The sequence below is a fragment of the Zootoca vivipara genome, chromosome 8, assembly GCF_963506605.1.
Source record: "Zootoca vivipara chromosome 8, rZooViv1.1, whole genome shotgun sequence".
NCBI lineage: Eukaryota > Metazoa > Chordata > Lepidosauria > Squamata > Lacertidae > Zootoca > Zootoca vivipara.
In genome coordinates, this window is record NC_083283.1 from 85,203,950 (window position 1) to 85,226,430 (window position 22,481).

The 22,481-nt window shown below is 41.7% G+C and overlaps 1 protein-coding gene across 17 annotated transcripts in view; it reads left to right on the forward strand.

Annotated features, from left to right (window-relative positions):
• The window catches only part of KIAA0232 (KIAA0232 ortholog), a 52,572-nt gene extending 31,259 nt beyond the window's left edge, over positions 1-21,313 (forward strand). For 15 of the 17 annotated variants that reach the window (XM_035103321.2, XM_035103320.2, XM_060278144.1 and 12 more), the window contains 9 exons: positions 1,974-2,040; positions 4,168-4,252; positions 5,996-9,251; positions 10,789-10,897; positions 13,581-13,685; positions 14,524-14,586; positions 14,808-14,906; positions 17,964-18,061; positions 18,813-21,313. In XM_035103321.2, coding sequence (XP_034959212.1) covers positions 1,974-2,040; positions 4,168-4,252; positions 5,996-9,251; positions 10,789-10,897; positions 13,581-13,685; positions 14,524-14,586; positions 14,808-14,906; positions 17,964-18,061; positions 18,813-18,989 — 4,059 coding nt within the window. In that variant the 3' untranslated portion in view covers positions 18,990-21,313. Of the gene's footprint in view, positions 1-1,973; positions 2,041-4,167; positions 4,253-5,995; positions 9,252-10,788; positions 12,715-13,580; positions 13,686-14,523; positions 14,587-14,807; positions 14,907-17,963; positions 18,062-18,812 lie in introns of those variants that run through there. The other 2 variants (XR_004691820.2, XM_060278149.1) reach the window with 2 other exon arrangements.
• Positions 21,314-22,481: the final 1,168 nt, after the last annotated feature.

The window sequence follows — 22,481 nt, forward strand, 5'->3', positions numbered from 1 at the left end:
AAAATTTGGGTCCAGAATCTCTGAACTATGCAGCGATCCCACCACATATGGAGCAGTGTTCCAATGTGACCACATCATAAATTAGAGCACCCTTTGCCAATTCTGGGTAGGTGAAGTGAAGTCCAATGCCATCTTAACACTGTTTTCAGTGTGGCTTCCTGTATTCTTACAGAAATTGTTTTAAGTGGGGGTTTAGACAACATCATTTCCCATACTTGTTCCTCTATCCAGAGACCCAGACCACTCTCCCATACTAATTGTAGCCATTGAGAAGAGCCTGATTCTATGCTAAGTAAAATTCTATACATATTGGAAGCCATGCCCTTGTTATTTGAGGTTGCATTAAGACCAAACTTTTTTTCAAAGAGGTCCAGATTTGATGAAGTGAAGGGCTGACCAAAGTTGTCTTCGGATTTTACCCCAGGAAATTTTTCCAAATTTTCTCTATCCAGTTGAGAAGCAAATTTTAAATCTAAATATTCATATGCCATTTTAAGTGCTTGCAGTTTTGTTTGGGTGCTTAAGCTGGTACAGTATTGAGGGTCTCGTTTGCTGTTTGTGCTACATCAGCTATTTGATTAGATAATATATCAATCTTGCTTTCAAGTGAATGCAAAGCAGCCACTCAGTCTGTTGCTAAAGACTTTATTTTATGAATAAACTCTCCTCAGTCTTTTTTATTATCTAAGCTGCTACAAGGTTTCCCGCCTTTTGCTTGTAGGCCCCTTGAGCCATTTTTCCCTCACAAGCTTCTGAGAGCTCTGAGTAATCAGGAGCTACAGCTTCCTACCAGTCAAGCCTTGCTAACTTACCTTTCAGGCCATGCAAGCCCTGCAGCATTACTTTTCAGGAGGGGTGCTGAGAAAGTGAAGAAGAGTGGTTGTTTTTGCAGTCATTCAAAGCAAATTCATTCCCAAGGGTGCTGGAAACTTGAAATCAAGCTGCCATTTGACTGCAGCAAGCCAAGGGGAGGGGAGGGTACATAGGTTGTATATGATGGGCATACAGTAGTTGAGTTTCAGTAAGACAGAGGTGATGATCAGCGCTCTTGGGTAGCTCCAAGATCTGCTCAAAAGTTGTGCAGTTTACATTCAGAGCCAAATTTAATCAATTTACGTCATGGTGCAAAGGAACCATCAGAAGCATTCTCTAAGGCCCCCAATTGTTCTTATACACATGATGTCAGGTGAGTGACAGTTGGATGTTGCTTGGCCAAAGTGGCCATCTTGCAGGCCATCTGGGATATGTGCTCCTGTTTAGGTGCATGGGCCAGTAGTTCCTCACCATTTTAGTAGAGCATGGGACATAGAGTGTTGTGCCAAAGGCTAGACATGTGCTGGAGCATTGGGTTGAATAAATGATTGAAAATACATTTCAGGTGGTAGACTAACAATTAATGAAAATAAGCAGTAGGTGACAAGGTGTAAAGATCAAATGAAATGCAGCTGGTTGCCCACCATCCCTCACTGTACTTCCATGTCTATAGTTTTAAATCTGAAATAACACTAATATTTCAAAAATTAGAGATTTGTTGGGATTGCCTTTTGATTACTTGGGATAAGATATATTGAACTGACCTTTTTCGGTTTTAAAATTAGAGTTCTTTGGGGAACTTTTGGATAGGTAACATGGCCCTCTGCTCCATTTCATTTTAGTTTGACCCCTATCTTTAAGGCCAAACTACACATTCTGCTGAGATTCCTGCCTGAATATTCCAGTTAGTTCCTTAAAAGCAGCTCCGGTGGCTCCAAATCTGAGCAAAGATGGGGAAATTGTTTACTCAATCACACTGCAACCAAAAATTAACTAGTTGGCTTGGATACAAGCCACTATTCTCTTTGCCAGCATTATCTTGGAGTGGGGGACACATGCTGAGACTCTTACGGAGACAATATATATGAAGCACTTTCATTACTTGAAATGTATTAAGTAAATGCCAAGTGTTCATTGTAAGTTTTTTTTTTATTACACAGAGCTCTGGGATTGAGACTTTAGTGGAGGAGCTCTGCTGCAGGTTGAAAGATCTCCAGAGTGAACAAGGTGAGAAAAACGTTTCGAATGCATGTCTTCAGAGTTATTTATTTATTTTTATTTAAGTATTTATAAACCACACTTTCATATAAAAATTTCACAGGGCAGTGGGGCTAGACCAGGCATCCCCAAACTTCAGCCCTCCAGATGTTTTGGACTGCAATTCCCATCTTCCCTGACCACTGGTCCTGTTAGCTAGGAATCATGGGAGTTGTAGGCCAAAACATCTGGAGGGCCGTAGTTTGGGGATGCCTGGGCTAGACCATTCTTAGATGCATTAGTTCAGTACCTTCCACAGTTCTATTGCTTCAGTTAGGCTAGAACAGGCATCCCCAAACTCGGCCCTCCAGATGTTTTGGGACTACAATTCCCATCATCCCTGACCACTGGTCCTGTTTAGCTAGGGATGATGGGAATTGTCCGTCCCAAAACATCTGGAGGGCCGAGTTTGGGGGTGCCTGGGCTAGAACAAAACCTAGGTCTCTCAAATCGTAAGGTGTCTGCCATTTCAGGCTGCTAGTGAGAATTCACATGCTTAGAGTGCTTCACCCTTCACCCCAGTCTTAGACATTGAAGTCTAGCCTTTTATCTGGTTTGCTGAGCACAGGAATACTTATTGCGATAGAGCAGGCATGTCAAACTTGCGGCCCTCCAGATGTTTTGGACTACAATTCCCATCTTCCCCAACCACTGGTCCTGCTAGCTAGGGATCATGGGAGTTGTAGGCCAAAACATCTGGAGGGCCGCAAGTTTGACATGCCTGCGATAGAGCATGCAGTCATGTGAGCCTCCACTGTAGCCTGAAACAGTACAATCCACTTTATTGGCTCTTTATGATAACTGCACCCCAAGTTCTTCAAGGACTGTAGCTGTAATATTGGGTCATGATGTGTGACATTTCTTATAAAATTGAGATCCTTCCCACTATATATAAGGAGCATTGTGAAGCCATAACAAGAGAATGTAATCCATGGGAGACCATCTTGGTGTTGCTGGATTACAATTTGGAACATCCCTGCCCATATTGGCTACCCCAATCAATGACCAGCCTTCTAGAGTTGTTAATGGGTTGATAAAAGTCTGAAGATGCACTTGAAAAAGTTTATATTGAAACTAAAAAAATGCAATACTTTACTATAACAGTAACTAAGTATTTAGCCTGGGAAAGCAAATATTGAGGATAGAGCCAGAATAAATTATTGTCACTTTAGTCCATTTGAAATCAATGATATTTAAGTTGGTGGTCATCATAATTCTCTCTTTTCATAGCAAAGGATTTATTAAGTCATTTGAGTGATGATTCAGGGGTTAAAGCCTACACTTGACCTTGTTTTAGATTGCATTTTAAGCTAGACTGTTACCTGCTGTATTTCATACAGATTTACAATTGTGGGATTGATATGAGGGGCCAGACATAAGCAAGCCATCACCCCACTTGGATCCATCCCTTGGCTTCAAAAAATAACACATTGTGTCTCATTAATGTCGTTCACTAGAAATATCTGGGTGATCTCATACTCTTAACTCACTGAGTTCTCATCTTTGTTCCGGTCTCAAACCCCAAATGTTTTACTCTCATCTACCAAACAGCTGAACATCAACACATTTTTATCTGTATCTAGTAGCTGGTGTTTCTGGAAAGCTTGGGTAAATGAATTTTCCTGGCCTCCTTGAAATTAATTAATCCATTACTTTCATAACTGCTCCCCGCTTGTCTCCAAACAGAATACTATATTGTAATAGAAATGTGGGGTTTTTTTTTGAAATGTGGGTTATTTCAGCAAATGATTTGAATTACACCCCTGCATGATATGAAGGCTGTATTGACAAATTTTATATATTTTAATGGCTTCAATAACTTATGAGTGTGTTTTAGAAAATTATTAAAATTAGTTAAATCCAAAATGTATATAAGGCTACCCTGATTGTGTTCAAATAATATTTGATCAATTTTAGAGGACAAAATTCACTTGATGAAAGGTTTAAAATAAAGTGCTTAAACCATTAAACTATGCAATAATACTACTGTAAATACAATTACTTAATATGATGCATGTTTCTTATTATAGGAAGTAGCCTGGTAGGGAAAGTATGAGATCACATTTTCAGAAGACTGTTTTTATTTTATTTTTTTAGCAGAGGAGAAGATTCACAAAAAAATTGAGGGCTCTTTGCCTCCTGAAGTTGATTTCTCTCCTGCAGCAAAGGATCAGGTGGAAATGTAAGTATCCCTCTTTTAAAATGAAGTATTGTGTTTTCCTGTGTATGTTGATGTAAAAGTCAAATGCTATTTTAAATAGACAGTTAAACATATATAGGTCTTAATATAAGGGTTTCAGTCTTTTGTTTTGTATTAAAATGTTTACTTCTGCAAAGTAATCATAAAATAAGATTTAAAATATATATATACATGAGAAAGTTATATTATCCTTTGACAAATGATAATACTGATTTTCATATTTGGCAGGGCTTCCCCAGTTTATCAGTCCTACCAAACAAGAGGCTAAGGATGAGAAAAATAGGCAGGGAAAAGCTATTGATTTGATGAATCACAGGTGGCTGTGGTCTAAACCACCAAACTTCTTGGGCTTGCAAATCGTAAGGTCAGCAGTTTGAATCCATGTGCTTTGTCCCAGCTCCTGGCAACCTAGCAGTTCAGCGCAAGTAGATAAATAGGTACTGCTACAATGGGAAGGTAAACGACTTTTCCGTGCACTCTGGCACTTGTCACAGTGTTCCATGCACCAAGAAGCAGTTTAGTCATGCTGGCCACATGACCCAGAAAAGCTGTCTAGACAAACGCTGGCTCCCTTGGCCTGAAAGCAGAGATGAGTTCCACGCCCCATAGTCGAATTAGACTGGACGTAACTGTGCAGGGGTCCTTTACCTTTCACCTTGCTGGAGAAGTTAGTTTTTGTGTGTCAGAAATGTTGTCTTCAGTGACACTTTTTTATTTTTCATGATATGCGGTATAGTGATGAACAACCTGTTGAGGAAAATAACATTAATTTACGAGATGGTCTCCTGGACACCTGGCTTCTTTGCCCCTTCATGCTTGATGACAACATTGGGCATCAGGGACTCTAGAGATCTGTGTTTCTTTGCCCCTCCTGACATGGATGGAACCAGTGCTTTTTTTTTCTTTAAAAATGTTTAGGGGTTGTCAGGGATTGTTCTAGCAGTGAGCATTCCCTGACAATCGCAGAAGGGAGGCACCCTGGCTCAGGCAGCATCCTAGAGCCCTTACTGCAACCTCAGACAGGATACCAGGGGGAGGGATCTGGGGAAGTGTCCAGCGGGGAGATGCCTCGCCCTTTTAAGTTCATGCCTGACTTAAGACATTCCAAGGTGCGCAGGCGCAAAGGGAGGAGGGCAGGAATCCCACGCTTACTATGCTGGGGGAGGAGCAGACGCCAGGCATTGGGAGAATCTTTGTCAGACTGATCAGACATGTATTCTTGATACTGAATCACATTGTAAATATCAGGCAAAATAAAAGCCTCAAAGACAGAATGGCTGTGGTACTAGTTTCTCAGAAGTAGCCAAACAAGGACCGTGACGGGGTACTCTCATTTTCCTACTCACATTGAAATACTGCCCCCCAATGAGGCCAAACAAAATGTTTAGTGGTATGCATCCCCCCAGAAAAAAGCACTGGATGGAACCCTCGCTTCTGCTTCCCACTTTGCACTGTGTTTCAGAGGTGGCAGAAAGGGCCCACCTATTCTTGGAGACACTCATGTGCATGTACAGTGAGTCAGGATGTCTGGGCATAATGAGTAATCATTCCCATGATTCCCACACATCCCAAGCAGTACATATAAATGGAACCCTTGCCTGTTGTCTTCCCCCCTTTCATCTAGCAAGCTATGAGAGAAGGGTTGAGTGTCAAATCCATATCTACAGTAAGTCCTGCATATAAAACCTATTCCTGATTTTATTTATTTTTCGTTTCTCCATTCAGGTATTATGAAGCATTTCCACCTCTTTCCAAGAAACCTGTTTGCCTGCAAGAAATCATGACAGTGTGGAATAAATCCAAAATTTGTTCTTACTCCAGCTCCTCATCTTCTTCTACTGCCCCAGCAACTAGCACAGATACATCCTCTCCAAAGGATTGTATTAGTGAAAGTGAAATTTCCAAAGAGAGAAATGGTAACAAATGGCATGCCACTGTCCATGAGAGAACCACACAGAAAAAGGATAGAGATGAAAAAGAGAATAAGTTTGGAAGTAGCAGTGTTGAAGATAAATCTGTTTTATATAAAAAGCAAGTCCGACATAAATCTGAAGGAAAGATGCGCCCACGATCCTGGTCTTCTGGCTCCAGTGAAGAAGGTTCAAATTCTAGTGGTAATCAAGGTGAACTAAAGGCAACCACAAAATGTGTTAAGGTCAGGCATAAAACAAGGGAGGTTCGGAGTAAAAAAGGACGGAATTTGGCAAAATTTGGTGAGAAGTCTGAAAGAAAAATTCATGGTGGCAGCAGCAGTAATGGATCCATCAAACAACTCTGTAAAAGAGGTAAACGGCCATTAAAAGAAATTAGAAGGAAAGAAACTGGGAACTACGAGAGAAAAGAGCTATATTTTGATAGCAGAAATGAGAAGGAATATAAGGAAGAGCCCTTATGGTATACTGAGCCAATTACTGAATACTTTGTTCCCCTGAGTAGAAAAAGCAAGCTGGAGACGACGTACCGTAATAGGCAAGATACATGTGATGGAACTTCGGAGGCTGTAGAAGAATTAGCTGAATCGGTGCAAGGTCTCTGCATTAGCAACAATAATATTAATAAAACATACCTCGCAGCAGGTACTTTCATTGATGGCCATTTTGTGGAAATGCCTGCAGTTCTAAATGAGGACATTGGCCTCACTAGGACCTCAAAGTGTTCTCAACCAGAGGACGATACACACTCAGATGGCGTTCATCTGTCAGAACTAACGCACTTCTATGAAGTGGATATTGACCAATCCATGTTGGATTCTGGTGCCTCAGGCAAGATGGAAGGAGAGAGTCGGATTTTGAATATGATTCGGCAGAAAAGTAAAGAGGGGACTAATTTTGAGGCAGAATGTTGCATAGTGTTTGATGGAATGGAGTTGCAAGGGGAAAGTGCAATATGGGCAGATTCAGCCACCTCTGGTGCTGAAGGGTGGTTCTTACAAGATCTTAGTAATTTAGCTCAATTTTGGGAGTGCTGCTCGTCTTCTAGCTCTGGTGATGCAGATGGGGAAAGCTTTGGAGGAGATTCTCCTATTAGACTTTCTCCGACTTTAGACAGCACAATGCTTAATTCTCACATGCTTGCAGGCAATCAAGAGCTGTTTTCAGATACTAATGAAGGGTCTGGTTTAAATTCTTTTTCAGTGTTTGAAGTGCAATGCAGTAATTCTGTCTTACCATTTCCTTTAGAAAAATTCAGTTTGGGAAATGAAAATACAGATTCTAGTAGCAATGTTGGTATGTTTGGGAAAACACAGTCTAGATTGTTAATATGGACCAAAAATAGTGCCTTTGATGAAAATGAACACTGTTCTAATTTATCAACAAGAACTTGTAGTCCATGGTCATACTCTGAAGAAACACGTTCAGACAATGAGACTTTAAATATTCCATTTGAAGAATCCCCGCAATTTAACTCGGATGAGATAAATTATGTAGTTCCCAGAGTATCTTCAAGTTACATAGATGAAGAAATTGTAGATTTTTTGCAGGAAGAAACCTGCCCAGAACAGACTAGACCTTTAGCAGAAATGCCTACCTTAGTTTTTACAAAAAAATCAAAACTAGAATCTATATGTGGTATACAATTAGAACAAAAAGCTGAAGATAAAGAATATGAATCTACACAAGTGTGTAGTGACAGCAGTCCACATGAAGATGACTATGGCTCAGGGGTTATTAAAGACATCTGGACAAATATGACAGACAGAAATTCTGCAGCAATTATAGAAATAGATGGTGTAGAAGAGGAGCTATTTTCAACTGATGTAAATCATTACTGCTGTTGCTTAAATGATGCAAAGGTAGAAATTCTTCAGGACCCTAACAAAGCAGTGCAAAGATCGGAATATCATCTGTGGGAAGGACAGAAAGAGAATTTGGAGAAAAGAGCTTTTGCTTCAAACAATTTATCAGAAGTGGATTGTGGGGATTATACTACACCCTCCAAACCGTGGGATATTAACCAAGATAAAGAAAGTTCATTTATTCTTGGTGGTGTGTATGGGGAGCTCAAAACTTTTAACAGTGATGGAGAGTGGGCAGTGGTGCCGCCTAACCATCCAAAAGGAAACTTACTACAGTGTGCAACTTCTGATGTAGTTACAATAGCTGGTACAGATGTTTTCATGACACCAGGAAACAGCTTTGCCCCTGGTCACAGACAGTTATGGCGACCTTTAGTATCATTTGAACAGAGTGAGCAGTTGAAGTGTGGTGATCGTGGATTAAATAGGGGTTTTTCATTTATCTTCCATGAAGACTTGTTAGAAGCTTGTGGTAATTTTCAAGGTGAAGAGTCTGGTCTTGAATATTCATTCTCTTCCTTTGATTTGAATAATCCATTTTCACAAGTTCTTCATGTAGAATGTACATTTGAACCAGAAGGAATTGCATCCTTCAGCCCTTGCTTTAAACCCAAATCTATTCTTTGCTCAGATTCAGATAGGGAAGTTTTTCGTCCTAGAATATGTGGTGCTGGGAGAACACAATACAGAGCTATACGAATTTCTCCTAGAACTCACTTTCGCCCCATTTCTGCATCTGAACTTTCTCCATGTGGTGGAAGTGAATCTGACTTTGAATCAGAGAAAGACGAGGGGATTATCCCTGCCCCTTCGCAGACTGAAGTGTTTGATGATCCACAAGCAGATCTTAAACCACTGGAAGAAGATGCAGAAAAAGAAGGGCATTATTATGGCAAATTGGAACTTGAGTCTGGAAAGTTCCTTCCTAGATTAAAGAAGTGTGGAATGGAAAAGAGTGCACAGACATCTCTGGATTCCCAGGAAGAATCATCTGGAATATTGCTGTTGGAAAATGAGAGTTCTTGCTTAGAATGTGGTATAAAAGACCTGCAAGACATGATGGCTGTGGAAAACCCTAAAGCTAGTTGCAATGTTGTAGAACCACAAGAAGAGGAAGACAAGTCTTGCAGTTGTGGAGATAATTCATATGAAGATAATCTTGTTGCTTCAGCACAGCTGAAAGAGGTATGTTCTTGAGAGAGGTATGTTCTGTACATTTTCGTATAATTCAAAGATCTAACATATTTTAGAAAAATGGAACCTTAATGCCATCACAAAAGGCATGTTGGCTATGAATTACATTAATGTGTTAAATAGGTTGTGATCAACATCGTTCACACATGTAAACTCAAAGATACTCAAGAAAGCAGTAGAGGAACATGAGAGACAGGGTCGACATCCAGACTGCTAAGAGAACAAATCTCTCTCAGTGAGCAAATACAAAACCATTTTCTTGCAACCTGCTGTCTAACCCTGTTGGGCAGGGTATAGCTGTTGTGCTATATTGAAAACCTGTGTAAATACTCCAAGGTGTTCTAAAATGATTGTTCTATTCTTGTATTGTGCTGCTTGTTGGAAGAATTTGACAACCTGCCTAAAATGTATAGTCCTGATCCAACTGTTATGATTAATTTTTTTATGAAAGGTAAAAGATGGAGGATTTCAGAATTTATCCTCCAGTCATGCTATATAATCTAGCAATTGAAAGGCTGGCTTGAATTTGGGACTTTAAAGCAGGCTTCCTCAGACTCGGCCCTCCAGATGTTTTGAGACCACAATCCCCATCATCCCTGACCACTGGTCCTGCTAGCTAGGGATCATGGGAGGTGTAGGCCAAAAACATCTGGAGGGCCAAGTTTGAGGAAGCCTGTTTTAAAGTATATTTTAAAATTAAAATTTAAAGCATGAATTATTAGCTGTTTGGGTTTTTTTAAAAATGGCTGCTCTTATCAATATGAGGATTTTGAGGGCCCCAATCCAGATAACTACAGAGCAGCTGAATGAATGCAGCACACATACCTGCCAAGTCCTGGACTGCAAAATCCGGGATCGGCAGCCGCGTGACACTGGAAGTTGCCGGCGCCGGCAACAGAAGTCGCGTCTACGCATGTCCGGAAGTGCGTAGACGCAACTTCCGGTGTCGCTTTGCCCATCTATGGGCACTGAAAATGGCGGCGCCGGAAGTCGCGTCTACGCACCTCCGGCCATTTTTGGTGCCCATAGATCGGCAAAGCAGGGGGAAAATGGCCGTCGGCAGGAGCGGAATAAGGGAGAATAACGGGAGAGGAACTGATACGGGGGACTGCCGGGAAATGGTACAAAAAAACCGGGGGTTTCCCAGGAGATACGGGGTACTTGGCAGCTATGATGACTTTCCACCTGTCATCCCCAAACAGGGATTAAATGTGAACCGGGATCCAATTCAAACATAGGTGTTTATCTCAAGGCTGAGCATAAATACCTTCTGCTCTTCTCTTCTGTTTTTTGGGAAACAGGCTGCTTTGAATCTGGGAATAAGCTTCCGTGGGACTGACCTCTGAGTCAGTGCTGCGTGAGTGTAACTGATGCTATATCATCACTCTGTCAAAAGACACAAACTTTGCAACTGTAACTTTTAAACAACATTTAAACGTATTTTGGCTGCAGATTAATCAGCAAGCAGAAGTGCAGTTTAGTGCAGTGTTTTATCTCTTAAACTAAAATACAGTTATTCTCTAAACAGTTTCCTGTATTGAATAATGATCTTCAGAAAATAAGCTACAATCAAGCGAAGCAGTGCTGGTGGGAGAAAGCTCTGTATACACCACTCTTTCCTGCATCGCAGTTTGAAGGTAGCAGCGTCTTTTAACTTACTTAAAATGAATTGAACACTTTATATCTGAGCAGAAATAGAAGGTGAATGCAGTTGAGCATGTACCAAGTTGTAACCATTAAGTATGCCAAACATACTTTTGGAGGGGAATTGCCACTCACCTGCTTCCCATGCATTCTTATCACTGCAATAGTGTTGTGAGCTTACAAAGTAGTTTCTGGCATACCAAGAATGGTCATCTGTATTTAATCTTATGAGCGCCGCAACCCCACAGTTGTCTGCGACTGGACCTAATGATCAGGGGTCCCTTTACCTTTTACTATCTCACAACTCTCCTGCCAACCTAGCAGTTCGAAAGCACGTCAAAATGCAAAGTAGATAAATAGGAACCGCTACAGCGGGAAGGTAAACGGCGTTTCCATGTGCTACTCTGGTTTGCCAGAAGCGGCTTTGTCATGCTGGCCACATGACCTGGAAGCTATATGCTGGCTCCCTCGGCCAATAATGCGAGATGAGCGCGCAACCCCAGAGTCGGTCACGACTGGACCTAATGGTCAGGGGTCCCTTTACCCTTTTTATCTCACAACTGATGTGGTGAGTGCTGACAGAAATGAAGCTAAAATGGGACTAATGAAAAGCAAGAGGGGTGTCTGCATGCTAAGGGGAAATTCTGGGATGTTTCAGACAGGGTCTACAAATTATGGCTGGCTGTGAAGTCCATTCCCCCCAGGAGAACACAACAATATTATAAACATTTTATCAACACTGTTTTTTTATTAGCACTGTATTGTCTGATTAAAAACTGAAGTTGTATAGCTAAGGTTTTATGTAGTTTGATGAACACATGCTTTTAAAAAAGACCTCTTGATTTCTGAATAGTTGCACTGCTTTTTACAGTTTCTTCTCCTTCATACGTTGAAGACTGTATTCTCAAATGTTTTAAAAAACAGTAAAGTGAATGTTATTTCTAGTATAAGCATCAAAATATGGGGAATTTTGGCTTTTGGCTTTTAATTTTTTTATATGTACGAATGCCCCAGTATTTCAAGGAGTTGTCTGGCACCTTAGAGACCAAATTATTTTGTGTCATGACTACTGTCTTATGCAGCATACCTACCTGGGACTAAGTGCTATGGAATGTAATCGTGCTTTACTCCCTTCTACATAGATTCTGCATGCAAGACATACTGAGCTTTAACAAACAACTGTGCTTCAGCCAGCTGAAATGCAACTTTAAAAAATGTGATCTTACAAAGTTGAAACAAAATAGAGACCAACTACATGCACACTTCTTCAGATACACTGAAAGCTTTTTTTCCTGTAAGACCAATTGCAGTCGTTAACAGTCATCAACAGGTTTACCATACCTATCGGCCAATCACCCATTCCCACCACCCTTCTGAGTAATACCCCTCCCCACCCTCTCTCTCTCTCTATAAGGATCTGGTGACTTCTGTTTCAGTGTATTTGAAGAAGTGTGCATGCACACGAAAGCTCATACCAATGACAAACTTAGTTGGTCTCTAAGGTGCTACTGGAAGGATTTTTTAAATTTTGTTTTGACTACGTCAGACCAATACGGCTACCTATCTGTAATCTTACAAAGGAATGTTATGATTTAAACTAGCTTCCTGCTAATCCAAGAAAATGATAGAAATATCTAGCCTCTATTTGATTCATTTCCTCACTTGGGTCTTTTTTTGTTCTCTCTGTGACATTGTAAGCTTTACAGGCCAAAAGAGAAAATTATGCCCATCAGTGGAGCAGTTTAAAGAAGCTCCCACTCCAGCTCACGCAAGCCAAAGGGCGGGGGGGGGGGGACTTGATCAGCTGAGAAGTGGGCAGTTTAAGAAAGCCCGCTTCTCAGCTGATCAAGCCCCCTGTCTCCAGCTTGTGTGTCCCTCAGTGGGGCCTCTGGGATATGAGGGCCAGAGCACATGGCGGTTTTACCCAGTGTTTATTGCAGGTGAAGCAGCCATTGCTCTCTGGCCCGATGTATTGATACAACGCCCAGGCCTAGTGTACACCACAACCACTCACACATCACAACTACACAAGCGCCCTCACAATTAAGACTAGAAAAAGCATTTTAGCTATTTCCACACCTGATTTGGGAGGTAGGAGTGATCCTCCTAAAGAGTGATTAATTTCCCCTCCTCAGCTGCACTCTGGAGGAATATCTCCCCGCACACACACCAATTAGGCTTGGGGAAAAACCTTCTCTTGAAGCCAAGTTTTCACCCTAATTGGGGTGCAGTGGGGCTACAACTGGGGACCATAAAACCATTGTTAAGACATCTGCCGAAGAAGCAGACCGAGGGGGAGGAGGATGACTGAAGAGGAATGGAGCCGAGTTGGAATCCTCTGCTCACATAGGACTTGATTTTGCCTCTAGTGTTGCACCTATGAAAATTGTGTTAACAAGGATTCAAACACTTTCTTAGTGGAGCACTTCAGATGGCTACCACCTCTGTCTTTCCCATATCTTAGAATTAAGATTCCAGTTTGCCAGCCAATTGCAACACATCACCAGGAGTATATAAGCTTTGGCAAGGGAACATCGCTCATACATCATGCTAGGGCTCTCTCTGTCCAGAAACACATGACTATACAAGTATGAACTTGATAAAAAGGTGCTTTGTGCAAACAACAAACCACCAAAGACGATAGGAAGGGTGGATGGATAATTCTTGTGCTATCAGACCCTTTACAGGTACTCTGCTTCCGAACTCCTGACACACATATGCACCAGGAATCCCAAATCCACTGCAACAACTGGAAGCTGAAGGACAAGCCACCCTACATAGGTAATCTGGGCGGGTGGTGGGTAACCAGGGATGTGGTGGTCCATTCCTCAAACTACGACTCCTGAGCATCCTCCAGCTGTTATAAGCATCCCAAAATATGCAGAGTACGTGCATGCACCCATGGCCAGAAGGTTTTCCTCTCCTACGCTAGAACAAGAGTTTTTCAACCTTTTTGGGTCCACGGCTCCCTTGACCAACTGCATTATTTCTGCGGCACCCTTGTGAGACTCAGAAACCCAGTTATGTCACCCCTTGCCTGCAGAGCTGGCAGCCCCTCATCCATTTTTAAACAGCCTCCCTTGTGGAGTGTTCCCTCAGCCTCCTCTTCTCCCATCTCCTTGGGAGTCCTCTGGGAATCCACAGTTGATCCCCCTGCCTGAAAGAGAGGTGCCTCCTCACACTGTCCCACAGGGGCCTGGGAAACACCCCCTGGCCAGCCCCAGAGGCACCATTCACCTGGGGAGTTTGTAGCCAGGGCTGCTGCAACAAACAGCCTTTGGGAGGCAGAGCTATGAGAGGGCACCAGAGGAAAGAGGGACAGGGGGGCCAGTGAGACCCACAGAGTCAGAGTCCCTGACCATCATTCAAGGTATTGGATGGTATGCCTATCTCGGGTATAATAAAGCTAACGTGCATAGCAGATTTACTAGTCACATTCTCAGAAATGCTCTATTTAAAGTATGGACCAGATATCAACCTCTATTGGAGCCACAAACTCCATGGTGGATATCCCCATTGGAAGCACATGCTGTTAAAAAATTGAACATGGAGAGACTTTGGGCCTCATATAGGCAGTTAATAACAAGACCAAGGCCAATTAAAGTGTTCTCTCTTGCAGGATCAGAACCAGGTTACATTGAAGCAGAACAGTTGCAGGAGAGAGACTCTCTACATTTGATGAGTAAGTACTTTGCCCAGAACAATGTTATCTCCAGTGGGTCTTTCCAAATACGCTAGCAGAGCTAAGAGGTGAGAGCATTATTGTTTGAAGAAAAAGGACACAGGCAGTGGCATCTAGAATAAAAAGACTCTTAAGTGTTGGCACCGTTTTTCATTTACTCATTACCTGGGTCACAGCTAACATCTTGTAGCACCTTACCTATGTGTCTCTTGTCTCCTCAGGCAACCCGGCAACCATCCTGCATACACAGAAGCAAGAATGCTCTTCGCAGAACATGACGTGCAGACCACAAGGGATGTCTACAGCTTCAGACACCGCCAGTGAGAAAGCAGCTTTTTTTCTCTAGAGTTCCTACACGGTTTTGTGCCTTTGAAAGCTGAATGACAGGCAGTGTGGCAAACAGGTGCAACTGCACTCGGGGAAATCTGCACCAGTGAACCCCTCTGGCTGTTAACAAAGTTTTCGAAGGCAGAGGACTCCTGTGGAAACAAAAATATGGCAACCCCCTGCTCTGTGGTACTGTCAGGCCTCACTCCACAACTGATGTTGTTCAACAAAATCTGTGACTGAATTGCTTTTCTTATGGTGACTAAGCAGTTAGGGAAGCCTTTCCCCTTATTAGTCACCTCAGATGTCTTTAGAGGACATACAATGGAAGGGATTATCCACAACAGCCCACCTGTGTTGAATGTCTGCATCTTGCCTATGGCCTTAATACAAGAACAGGGATGTCCAACCCATTGACCGGTCGATCCCCGGATGATCGTGGACGATCACGGGGATCCCTATTGATCAGCGGTAGTGACAAGCAATAGAGTGAAATTCCCCACCCCACCCCCGTCACCGTTGCTCTTTTCCTCTGTTGTGTCAAATGGGTATTTCGCCGACGCGTTAGAAAACGGAAGTAGTCGTTGTTGTTGTTTAGTCGTTTAGTCGTGTCCGACTCTTCGTGACCCCATGGACCATAGCACGCCTAGCACTCCTGTCTTGCACTGCCTCCCGCAGTTTGGTCAAACTCATGTTCGTAGTTCCGAGAACCATCTCGTCCTCTGTCGTCCCCTTCTCCTAGTGCCCTCCATCTTTCCCAACATCAGGGTCTTTTCCAAGGATTCTTCTCTTCTCATAGGTGGCCAAAGTATTGGAGCCTCAGCTTCACGATCTGTCCTTCCAGTGAGTAGTAGTTACCACTGTGTCGTTGATATAGGTGAGCGATGCAAACCCCCCTCCCCAAATAAAGCTAAACATGCTTTGATTCCCCTCCCCTAAAAAAAGCTCAGCAACTTCGGCTTCTCCCCCCCCCCCCCTAAGAAAAGGTCAACAACTTTGGCTTCCCCCCTCCCTTCATGGGTAGATCACTTCCAGACTCTTGGGAGTTGGACATGCCTGTACTAGAGGATCAGGAACATTTGAGGGAAATGATCCCAACAACTAGCCTCCTAACTCTCTTTCCCCCTCCACGTTGGTGTGATAAGCCAAGCAGTATTGCTGCCCTGATGAGAAGGGAGATACAGTGGTGCCTCGCTTAACAAACGCCCCGTAAGACAAAATTTTCGCTTAAAGAAAGGATTTTACTAGCGGAGGTTGCCTCGCTAGACAAATTCGTTTTACGAACAATTCGTCTAGCGAATCGCGGTTTCCCATAGGAATGCATTGAAATTCAATTAATGCGTTCCTATGGGCAATTTTTTTAAAAAAAAATCAATGCATTCCTATGGTATTCGCTAGACAAATTTTTCGTTATAAGAATAGACCCGTGGAACGAATTAAATTTGTCTAGTGATGCACCAACGTAGTGCTAAAAGAGCTGGCCCTCCCATTGAGGAGACTTGGCTGGCTTTCTCAAATAGCTCATCTGAAGCGTCAGGAATGCATAATAATTTGTTGTTTCTCATTACATTTTTATTCCCAAGAAGAAGGGTCTTCTGCCTTGGGTGCCAAAACAACTTGACTAGCCTTGGGTACTCTTCTCCTTGACTTGTGAAGTGGGGGGGGGGGCAAACTTAATGCTTCAGGCATCAAAACATCCAGCTGGCCCTGAAAGAATAGCAGGCTGTCAACCAAATGAACATGGGCAATGAATTTTGCTAAATAGATAAAATAGAAGCTGTTCCAGGGCATGAGTGAGGCAGGCAGTTACCTTGAATAAGGAGGTTGGCCTGTATGCTTGCCAGTGTGAGTGACAGCACACTGTTGGAACTGGTGAGTGAAGGATGGTTGTTCCAGCCTCTTGTCTTGCTAATTTGTAACAAGGGGTTATCCTGGAGTTTTTTTTATACCGTACTGATTCTGTGGTATTCCACTTAGCTACAGCAACACAATAAGCCTCCTTCAATACTAAGCATTATGATTGTGATCTTTGGGCTACATTTTTGGGGTTCAGGGTAAGGGAATGTGGGTGTCCTTGGCTAAGCTCTTGAGAGAATACAAAGATTCCACAATGGTCCCTTCTGCTAGCTGCTCTTGTGGCTGATGCTCTTTGGGTTGAGAAGTTTGGGTTTCCGGTGTTGCTGCTTCACTCTTTTCCATGCAAATTATTATCGGTGGCAGGATGCTGAAAGGATGACCGTTATTTCAAGGCAGCCACATTTATATATTTTTGGGTGGGAATTTGAACTCTAATCTCCTGTTCTCAACTGCATACCTTTTTTAAAGCAGAGCGTCAGCTAGGCCAAAATGTTGCCTTCTTGCTCTTGCAGAATGAATTCTTCCTTGTCTTTGTGGGGGAAATGTGCCTTTTGCAAGGGGAGGGGTCACATAGACTCCATCATGTGTGCAGTTAAGTGTATACTATCATCTGTACTGAATCTCGTCTCTTTGGGGCCTGTTACCTATCGGTTCTTTGTGCCCCCCCCCAAGCTGATTGTTGATAAAGCCATCAGATGTTCTGAAACAGGGAGGCACTGTGCACTCCTCCTGTGGTACATGTATGCGAATATTGGGCATGTGGAGTGGATTCTGTGGAAGTATCATGGCTTCCTGACCACCTCTATAGATTTGTGCCTTCTGTGTGTCATTAATTGGTGGACATCACGAGCACTGGCATAGCAGGATCATAAAACTGGCCTGCACAAGAAGCCAGAAGAACTGATACTACACTGTCAGATATTAAAATAAGATGCAAGAAATAAAGCATTTTAAAACCATGGTTCTGTTTAGTCACTTAACCAGTTGAACTGATTAGAGATACCTGTGTTTCCTTCACTAGCCTCTGTTGCAGATCTGCTTGTCTTTTGGCTTCTGAATGGACCAAACTGGATACTTTTGTTTAAAACATAATAAAGACACTGTGCCACTGGAATGTAACTTTTAAAAAAACAACCTTTTGTAATGGAATTCTGTTTTTTCTCTCCCCCTTATCTGAAATAAAACTTTGAAAGAATGCTGTACAAATGTCAAGAGAGAGAATAGTATTGGAGAATTTGTAGATGTGGAAGAAATATCGCAGTGTGAAGAACATCTTCTAGATTTTAATATGGTAAGCTTGGCAAATATTTCGCAATAGCAAGCACAACTGGAAATCAGTTCTAAATCACATGCGGAACCCCAGTGAGTAGAGGAGTAGAGGAGATTCCCCATTTCAGAAGTTTGCCTCTCAATTTGTGGAGACGGGCAGGGAAAAATAAGGCTTACCAAGCTTGTCCCTCCAGAAGTGTTCATATGAGTAGAGTGCCTGAAGAGGGCTCATGTGTGAATAGTAGGCACTTGGGGTTGCAGAAGAGCAGTTGCTGACTTTCCTTTTCACATCATGTTGAATCCTCTTATAGATGGATAGGCCCCAAAGGGTGCAGTGAGAAGTGGGGAGAATGAAAGCCCCTATTGTGTGCATGTGTGCATCTTTGGATCTCAGTCAAAATGTGTAATCATAGTGCAGTAACACCGAGATTTAGCTTTTCTGTATATAGGATTACTATACAGTGGTACCTTGGTTCTCGAACGTAATCCATTCCGGAAGTCCGTTTGACTTCCGAAACGTTCAAAAACCTTGGCACAGGCACCCCAGAAACAATAGCTGGCAACCGCATCAGATGTTTAGCTTCCAAAAAACGTTCGAAAACTGGAACACACACTTCTGGGTTTTTGGCATTCGGGAGCCGAAATGTTCGAGTACCAAGGCGTTCAAGAACCACGGTTCCACTGTACAATGTTTGAATGTTTATTTACTAAGAGAAATTTTATTTTCTCTTTTACAAAGCTGTATTCTACATTTTAATTTCTTAAATCTTTAGGTTTCTTCTCTACATGAAGCAAGATGTGCAGATCCCAGAAGTTCTGGAACAAACTCAAATGGCATTAGGAAAAAGCTATACTCCAGTGACAGCCCCAGCTCTGAAGGCACAGCATCAGAAGGTGGAAATGGATGGGCAGATCCTTGTGAAGAGCTTTTCTCTCGAACTCAGCTATAAAAACTGCAGTGTAAAAAAAGTGTGGTTTAAGAATAGCGTGAGATGGAAAACTCTTCCTGAAGGTCTGTGACTCAGCAGTGAATTGAGTTTCCCTTTGGGTTAATGGATTCAGAAGTGTATTTATCTTTCTCTTCTTGATACTTTATTTTCAATAGTTGGGAACATTGTCCCATTGAAGGCTTTTTTTCTCTCCCTCCAAACTGTTAGTTCCTTGGCCATTTGGACCTAGATTAGATTGTGTTGTCAAATCAAGAATGGATGTGCATGTGATTTGTCATGGTAGTATCACTGCTCTTTTGCATCTTAGCTGCAGTTATTTTTACTTTTAACCGTAGCCTTATCAGTATTACTATCTAACTAGCATTGCAGTGTCCACAGCTAATCAGATATTTTATCTTTTGGCTTTTAAGATTTGGGAGATAAATACTTAACACTGTAATCTATCAGTGCCTTTCTGAATGTGAGAGGACAACATGTGTGGCTTGTCCAGTCTTTAAGATCTTCTAACTTTGGAGTAGGAAAACTAGGGCTGTGCTTTAGAGACTTTCAGAAACTGTGTTTTCTATTCTAGGATCTCTCCTCTGAACTCGCATATAAACTAACACAGTTGAAACTATTGTTTGTTCTTGCTAACTGAAGAAGCCAAGGATTTTTGCAGGCCTGGGAAAGAAACACTATTTTTTTCTCTCTTCTTCCTTCCCCCTCATTTCTTCTTTGTTCATCTCTTTCAGGGCTCGGTACTGTAAAGTAGATGATTAAAAACAAAATGACACTATGTCCTGATTCCTAAGCACACTTACTTCAATGGTACTTAGGTGTAAGTGTCGGTTGCACTGTTAAACCCAGTGGATAGATTTAATGGATGATGAGCTTTTTCACAAGCTGCAAAGATTTTGCTTGAATAACTGAAATAACGTCGAAATTCAGTGTTTGGTAATCTATGAGCGAAGGATTAGTGTGTCACTCAAAACAAATCCTGTGGCTCCTGCAGTTGGCTACTATTGTGGTTCTAATTTAGTAAATCTTGTAGCGATCTTTGTGTCCTGAGAGAATGTTAGGAGTAAGTTGTGTGTTGTGGGTGGGAGTGGGGAATGTGATGACGACTTACATGTGTGATTGCAGTAGTGATTGTTGCTTTATGTGACCTGCTCTTTATTTTATTTTAACATAGTCAATGCATCTGTCAAGTTGTAACTGTGCAAGACTATCAACTCCTTGTGCTACTAACGTATTATGCAAATCATAAGAGCCAGGAGGAGCAATATTGGTTTGTACCATTTCATAGTTTTTTAAAAAAGATCTATACAATAGCAGCATGTTTAAGACATCAGAAAGTGCAGAAAGTTTACTATTGACTTGAAAATGCTAAGCCATTAATTTTGATAGGCAAGAAACTCCTAACAATTATAGTCGTTTCAAATATTAAGCTGAACTGGCTTTGAAATTTTTATTCTGTGCTAGTGAGCTGAACTAAATTTGAGTTTTGTTGCCTTTTCTTAATTGATAGTACATGACTTAAGATCTAGGGTATCAACACCTTGTAAGATTGCATGTATCCTTTCTGTTGAAACTTTTACTCCATTGGCTTGGTTTGTACTTTCCAGGGAAATGTTATTAATAACTGCTTTTAAGCTACATTATTTTAGCATTCATGAAACAAATCTTTAGAGTGTTTGGGTTTTTTCTTATTTGAGATTCGGGATAAGTTTTTATATATTTACTTTCTTCTGGAGCTTCCTTTAAAAAAAAAGTTGTATAGCACATGCACTGAGATATTGTCTGTCAACATGAAAGCAAAAAGAACGAAACTGATAAATCATAATGATTAACTTAACTAGTAAGTCATTATTACAATAAGAAATGACCAAATGGAAATATTGCAGTGGGCGAGAAGAACCCACACTTTTTAAAACTCAGCTTATTTAGGTAGATCTCAGTGAAAGGGTTGTTGGTTGCATTATGATTTAATATTTTAACACCTTTGAAAATGTACGTTTCATGTGTGGGCAATAACAAATAATATTTATTTGTTCCATAACTGAATGGAGAAAATCCTGAAGCTTTCCAGGGAGGAGGTTGATGTGTGAGTTTGTGTTTTGTTTTTTTGCAAGGATAATTTAAAAGTGGAGATGCTGAAATGCACTGTGGTATGAGGCGCATTGCATATCCATAGCACTGAAGTATCAGTTTTTCATTCCTGGGCTGAATTTGTTTCTACTTTTTTGCTTCAAGTGGTTGTATTGTTCTGATTTCACATACACCAGAGTAACTGAATTTGTTTTTTTGTGGAGTTACTTAACACCAAATAAAAAGATAAAAGGACAGCTTTGTTGTTTTGTCTGTTGTTATAATCAATGTACAAAATTCCCGCTCGGAGTAGTATTGCTACGATAAGCAAGGCTACATAAGTTGAGAGCTCCTGGGCTTGTCTGGGGTGGGACATATCCCTGTGTTGGATTAAAAGGTCAAACTGCAGCAAGAAGGTGAGACAAAGAGAGAACTCTAACAGTGGTTGTTGAAAGAAAGTCTTAGGATAACTTAGGATAACAGAGTTGAATATAGCACCCAAAAATGGTCCCTGCTTCTCTTCCCAAAATGCCCAGGCCAACAGAGGAACAAGACCTTTTAAGTATACAAGAATTTATTAAGGAATTCTAACAGCTTACCAAGAAGTCAACAGCCAAATGGGACAAAAATCTCTGGAACCCTTTGAGTACGGGTGGCCTATATCTGGTTTTCAACATTGCAGTATATCACAATATCTGAAATAAGGATGGAGCTATGTAGAGGCATTGGCTGGTTTTACGGGTTTTCCCACATTGTGATTTTGCATGCATGTGTGCGTCCACCCACATACCATGATTCACAATATATTGGCAGGTCAAAAGTTATGAAAAGGATATCACAATATGGACTTCAAACCAATTTTGGATCATATATTGCCTAACCCTACTTTTAAGTAGCAAATAGTCACTTGAAACACTAAAATAGAAAAGATATTGCTACAATTTCTATTTATGCTACAGACTGGGACAGTAAGCATTAGATTAAAGCAGGCATCCCCAAACTGCGGATGCTGAGGTGAACCTGAGGTGAAAGGGAAACCTTACTAAGGGCACAATAAAATCCCTGTAACATTTGCCTGGAGTTAATAAGGATACTGAGCCACGTTATTTGGAAAGCTGGAACTGTATTCTTTGTACTAGCAAACCCATATAAAGACAGGGAGTCTAGTTGGGAGAAAGAAGGATTAGTGGGTTGTTGAAACACTAACTTAAATCCTTTTGGCACACTGCTAGTGATAGAGGAGGGAGGTACATCGCATAATTGGTGACAGCGCCGTGTGATCGTTGCACCCTGCCCCACCGAAACAAACTAGGATTGCTCCAAGAAAATGCACAACACAAAAAGGAGTGTTAGGCCTTGGTGGGCTGCCCCTTTATCCACTTGTGATTGGCCAAGTGGATAGCCAGCCAAGCAGGATTTAAAAAA